This window comes from Ipomoea nil, unplaced genomic scaffold, assembly GCF_001879475.1.
Source record: "Ipomoea nil cultivar Tokyo-kokei standard unplaced genomic scaffold, Asagao_1.1 scaffold0663, whole genome shotgun sequence".
Classification (NCBI taxonomy): Eukaryota; Viridiplantae; Streptophyta; class Magnoliopsida; order Solanales; family Convolvulaceae; genus Ipomoea; species Ipomoea nil.
Genome location: NW_017617091.1, coordinates 286,816 through 293,332, shown reverse-complemented (window position 1 = coordinate 293,332; position 6,517 = coordinate 286,816). Strand labels below are relative to the sequence as shown.

Sequence of the window (6,517 nt, the reverse complement as noted above, 5' to 3'; positions counted from 1 at the left end):
TTATGTACCTTATTTAGGAATATGACTGACGGTAAATATGTTACCGGAAATATAATATTAGAATAATGGATTGTTGTATTGCAAGTGTTTGAGTACAAAATAGTGAGCGTGTGTCTTAGTACTGAATCTTCAACGTGTCCCCCTCCTCATCCAAGGATCATCTACTTATACAGTATAATGGTAACATCTATAATAATAGGCAGTAATGGCCTTCTAATAAGTGCAACGGCTCCCTTCATAAGTGTAGGTCCCTTCATATCTATTCTTTGATGAGGCGGTACGTATATCATAATGAGGAGCTGAGCCATTATTTCCTTGTCTTGAATGAGCGAGGTAGTAAATGACTTCTGGCCGTTGGAGTTTTGCCCGTTGGGTTTCCACGGGGTGCCGGGTCAGGTGCCTGTTGACAACTCGGGTTGGGTGCTAGCACCATTACTCTGTCACCAGCCCCCCTACTCTCGAGTCTGGGATGTATTTGAGCTAGATTGGGAGTAAAACTGAGTCAAAGATCCTCGTTTTTTTTTTTTTTTTTTTTTTTTTTTTTTTTTTTTTTTTTTTTTTTTTTTTTTTATGTCGGCTCTCCCGTAGAGTAGTGAGCGAGGTCAGACCTCGTACTATTCCTTAGGGGATAGCATTTTCGTAACCAAACTTTAAGTTTGACCAAGAAACTCCCTTCCGTTGGGTAGCTAGCTGGACCGGATCCAGTACCGGCCCTTAGGGACTAGAGTGCAGCCGTAGGCTCGGTCAAAGGTCGGCTCTCCTGTAGAGTAGTGAGCGAGGTCAGATCTCGTACTATTCCTTAGGGGAGCGAGGGTGAGATCTAGTACATTTTTACCCTCAAAACCTAAGTATAAAGGATAGTTTTCTCCCTTGTAGCACTATTCATTTTCTCCAATTCAGCAGCAAACTCTCGTGACTCCCTCTCCCTCTCCCTATCATCTTCATCTTCTTCATTTTTAGAGCTTCTTCTAGCAAAGTCTATGTCCAAGACTTGGTAAGATTTCATCTCTTCTTCTCCATATTCCTTTGTTGGCTTGTTTTCTAAGATGAGGTTTTCTAAGCTTAGATTTGTTTTTGGGTTGTTGTGGTTGCTTGAGAGTTGGAGATGGTGGAAGAAGATGAAGCTAAGGAGATGAGCTTAGAAATGGTGTTGACAAGAACAAGGATTCTCAAGGTATAACCCAAGGATTCCCAAACTTATTATTTTGCCCTACGTATATGATTTAGTTGTTCAAGTGTGTGTATATTTGTATTTTGGGTGTTTAGAATGATGGAATGTAAGTTATTTGTTGTTGATATACTGTGTGATTTTTTTGTGGGATTGAAGTATCTGATTGGTGTTATTTAGAGAAGGGAAGCAGAGAGCACAGAATTCGTTTCCTTACTGCAACGGCTCTTGTAACGGATCTATACAAGATCCGTTACCAAGAGCCGTATTGCAACGGACCCTTGTAACAGATCTATACAAGATCTGTTACCAAGGGGCTGTTATAGCTCACTATCTATACAAGATCCGTTACCAAGAGTCGTGCTGCAACGCTCACTATCTATACAAGATCCGTTACCAAGAGTCGTGCTGCAACAGACCCTTGTAACGGATCTATTACCAAGGGTTGTTATAGCTCACTGGTTAGATAACTAGTGTGCATGATTTAAGGCTTGGGATCAAATCTCGATGCTTAATTTTCCCTAATGATGTCATGCTTTTGAAAATTATTTAAAGTGGGATTTAAACACCTAACCCCTTAATTATTAATCAAAGCCCCTTCCACTTGAGCTACTTCACCTTTTGAGAAACTATCTTGGTCTATTTAATATATTACTTAGCCTTGAAGGATTATTTATATTTAAAAGTATTTTTATAGAAAATCATAAATATGTTTGAGAAGAGTTTAAACTACCAAGAGCTATGATTTGCCAAGAAAGATCTATTTCAAGAATTATATATATATATATATATATATATATATATATATATATATATATATATATATATATATATATATAGGGTTGCATTCCAATACAAACCCCCTTAAAATACAAACGTGCGGACATACTCTAGCCACAAGATGTGATTAGATCAATGGACTAGATGAATGCTGATTACTACGACACGGATTAACAATTACTGAACATAAGGGTAATATAGGGAATGCACCACCCTCTTACACGGAAGCATATTAATCAGAAAAGGAATAGAATTCACTGGTATGCTATGCTACGAACAAGGAAGTTCAAAGTGCGTAGGATTTGAAGACATCCCATCACGGCCACCGAAACCCTGTGTACGAACGGACAAAATTACGACGCCATACCGGACGAAACTAAAATCAATTACGAACGGCCAAAATTACAACCGACCGTGGACGACAGAATAGACCCCATTCAATTCGACGCCATACCGGAATCCATGGAGGCTCTGAACCCAGGTACGTACACCGTATATCGTTTGAATAGGGCCATGATCAAGATTCAATTTTTTGAGCGAACTCTGTTGGATGGAGTGCTAATTAATGGGTGTCATAATAAATGATAATCCACATGATCACGCAATCCTATGGTAGGCATATCATTTTGTGAACTAAATTTTGGGGAAAAACAATACGGGGCAGCATGATGTGGTGAGGTCTGCACGCCCGTATCTGGGCTACGCGATGCACCCAGAACTAGGTTTTAATGCACACAGGACGTCATAGTTTGGACACACGTGCTTACACATATTTTTTACTTATATTGTACATAGCGTTAACAGTGTTGACATCGGCATACAAGTGTTCTATTATTTGACCAAAAATCCCATTTCTGACTTATAGGAGCACAACACAATGGAGACGAAGCAACGGAGTGCAACATGGTAGTATTACCCGATGGAACGAAGCAATGGTTACCGAATTGCAAAAGCGAAAACACCCCATACATTGGGCAAGAATTTGCATCACTAGAAAACGGAGTAGACTACTACGAGGCATACGCAGCCATCACCGGATTCGATATCCGACACGGGACGAAGCGATGGAACAGGGCAGGGGCAGTCCATATAAAATATATTTTATGCTCACGGGAAGGATACAAGCCCAAAAAAATGAGTAGTAGCAACAAAGGAACCACCACCTCACCGAAGAAAAGGCGCCGGCTATCAACTCGTGTTGGTTGTAACGCCCGAATCGGGTTCACAAGACACAAAACCAGTAGCTACATAATCCATGCACTTGAGCTATGGCACACACACTGCCTATGCTCTGACATAGGGAGGCCATTTCTTAAAATAAATAGGAAGCTAGATATTGGACACAAAATATTCGTAGCAAACTGTGCAAGGGCAAACATTGGTTCCACAAAATCATGGAGGCTATACAAGGAAATGGTTGGAAGTTTTTCAGATATAGGAGCAACATCCACCGATTTCTGCAATTTTAGAAGGGACTTGTTGGCATATATTGCCGGAGCAGATGCACAAATGGTAGTAGAAGATATGTACAAAAATAAAGAGATGGAACCAGACTTCTACTTCGATTTTGATCTCAACGAAGACAGGGAGCTATGCAAGCTTTTTTGGGCAGACACGATATCCCGGAAGAATTATGCATGTTTTGGCGATGTGGTGTCATTCGACGCAACTTACAGCACAAAAAGGTACACATCACAACAATTAAAATAATTTAATTTAAGAAAAATGTTTGTGTACATGGCCGTTTAAAACTGTATGATCATGCCATTTATTTTTCTTTAACAATGGGGGTGGGAGTGGCCGAACCTGTGGTTATGGAGCCAATTAGGTTGAGTGCACGACTATGCATGTAAGTGTGCATAGGGATCTATACCCCTGAATTGCACGCGACTGACTTACAATTATAATGAATATCCACTGGACTAGAGCATGATAGTCGGCTACATACAGTATGCATGGGTAATAAGCATGAGGTACTTTTAATACCACTAACCGTATGGGTGCTTGTAATTAAATGTTAAACTGGGCAAAGGGTGCAGTGTGCACTCGTATGAATCCCTGTGTGCATGGCAGTACTACCATGGTTCCAAAAAACATTCGCTAACTGTGGTAGGAATCATCAATTTTGTAACTGTTTTACGTATCGCTGTCTGCAAAGCTGTTATTACGATTATACGCGTGTGCACTAATTACTTTACAACATAAAACATGCAGATACAAGCTCGTATTTGTATCGTTTACAGGAGTCGACAACCATAAACGGAGCATTATATTTGGGGCAGGCCTCATTGCAAGAGAGGACGTGGAGTCATACGAGTGGCTATTAAAAAACTTCAAAACCGCGATGGGCTATACACCAATATGTGTTATTACAGATCAAGACCCTGCATTAAAGGTCGCAATACCTAACATTATGCCGGAAACAAGGCACCGATTCTGTATGTGGCACATCATGGAAAAAGTGGGGGACAAGGTAGGGAATGCACTAGCACAAAACATGGAGTTTAGAAAGGCACTGAACAATGCAGTATGGGACGAAACTTTAAGTGTAACTGCATTCGAATTGAAATGGGCAAAGGTAATGCAGGAGTACAACCTTGTTCAACACCAGTGGTTTGATCAAATGTACAAAGCCCGTGCATCATGGATACCTGCATATTTCCAAGATATATTCATGGGGGACTACTCAAAACAACATCACGGTCAGAATCAGAGAACAATTATTTTGGCAAATTCACCAATCACCACAACAGCTTGGTAGAGTTCATAATGCAATACAACCGCGCCATCGGAGAACAGAGGTACCACAAAAAACAACTGGACGCCGAGGGCGAAAGTTCATTCCCTGAAACCAAAACCCCATTGGCCATAGAACGCCAAGCTGCTGCAATGTACACCAAAAACATATTCTACGACTTCCAGGAAGAAATATGGGAAGGAAGCTTCACATGCAAAATCACATGCAAGACAAAGGATGATGGGGGTTACAAGTACACTGTTCATGAAACGGGGAGAAACATATTTGAGGTAACGCACGAAGAATCTACTAAAAGAACAGAATGCAATTGTAACAAATTCAACAGAGTAGGACTATTATGTCGGCATGTGTTGGCCGTGTTCAAGAACGAAGGCGTGGAAGAAATACCAGGATGCTATATTGTTCCCCGATGGACTAAAAGTGCGTGTGCGCAGCCAATGTACAATGTTGTGTGGAAAGCATGCAGTAATACACAGGGTGGGAATGAATTACGAACAATTGCCAACCAACTTTGGAATGAGTTCTACAACTGCATGGGATTGGCTAATGGATGCCCAACCGAAATGGATATAATGTTATCAACAATGCAAGAACTTAAAGGGAGGTTACAAAGCGCCAGACAACAAACCAGAGAAAGCACCACCCCACAATCAGTGATCGAATCAATACTAAACGCCACTGCACCTGCCGAGATCCAAATCAAACCACCAAGCGTTGCAAAAAACAAAGGTAGTGGGAAAAGATTAAAAAGCAACAAAGCGAAAGCAACTGAAAAAGGGAAGAAAAAGGTGAGGACATGCGCTACCTGTGACCGGCCGGGGCACGACAGCAGGAACTGTCCAGAAAGAAAAGCCCTACCAGACGAGTAGCCCGTTTGTATTTTACATCACTATGAATACTAGCTCATTTGGAATTTCAATTAAATACTTGTCAAAGTTTAGATTTACACCCATTATTGGTAATTAGTTTTTTCACCTATGCACATTATCTACCACCCATTGGATACATATTTTATTAATAACCATGTATGGCAATAGACAACTACTTTATTTGTTTTGCTAACGCACACCATCTAATAACAATGTGCACACCCAGTTTAGTCAAGTAGGCAAGACTCGCAGCTATGCACACCGTCTACCACCATTGCACACACACCCAGTTTAGTCAAAATAACTAAGACTCGCAGCTACGCACATCGTATACCATCGTTGTGCACACAGAGTTTTCCAATAAATTGGCCTTAAACGCAACCCGCCAACTAGTATGCCGATCCTGTGCAAACGCAACCCGTCACTGTGCACCCCCCGATGTTAATATTCCGATCAAGCTATGCACACTACCTACCGTCACCGTGCACACCCCGATGTCAGTAGTTGTCATACACGCTAATAACGAACTAAATCTACCATTAAAAATAATCATAATAATAATATCCATGAGCACAATGCATGTACCAGTACAGGCATATACAAACCATAATTAAGATTCGCAAATAAGATCACCATCGAAAATAATAACACCACTGGCCTTAAAACTGCAAAAAGGAGGCCAAAATCCAAAACCAAAAAAACTACGAACTAAAACTCCACTATAGAGCCCCTGATACAGACTTCACGGAATGATACGCCCTGGAGATATTTCGACACTTATGTAAATTGAATTCGGAGGTAGTAAGTTCCTTCATGTATCGCAACCTCAGCTTCTTGAGCTGGGCAGTGTTACCTTTGGTAAGCCCGCATTTCCATCTGGTAACTCCCTGACCTAAATAACTCTCCATATGACGCATAACATACACGCCACAGTCAATCTTG

At 41.0% G+C, this 6,517-nt stretch overlaps 1 protein-coding gene across 1 annotated transcript; it reads left to right on the top strand.

The window, feature by feature from the left end:
- The first annotated feature begins 4,717 nt into the window (after nt 1–4,717).
- On the top strand, nt 4,718–5,575 carry LOC109174774 (protein FAR1-RELATED SEQUENCE 9-like). The gene has a single exon (XM_019324017.1). The coding sequence runs from the start codon at nt 4,718–4,720 to the stop codon at nt 5,573–5,575; it is 858 nt and encodes a 285-aa protein (XP_019179562.1).
- Nucleotides 5,576–6,517: the final 942 nt, after the last annotated feature.

Excerpts from the sequence above, each read along its gene's own strand:
- LOC109174774 (XM_019324017.1), top strand. The coding sequence starts at position 4,718 with ATGCAATACAACCGCGCCATCGGAGAACAGAGGTACCACAAAAAACAA.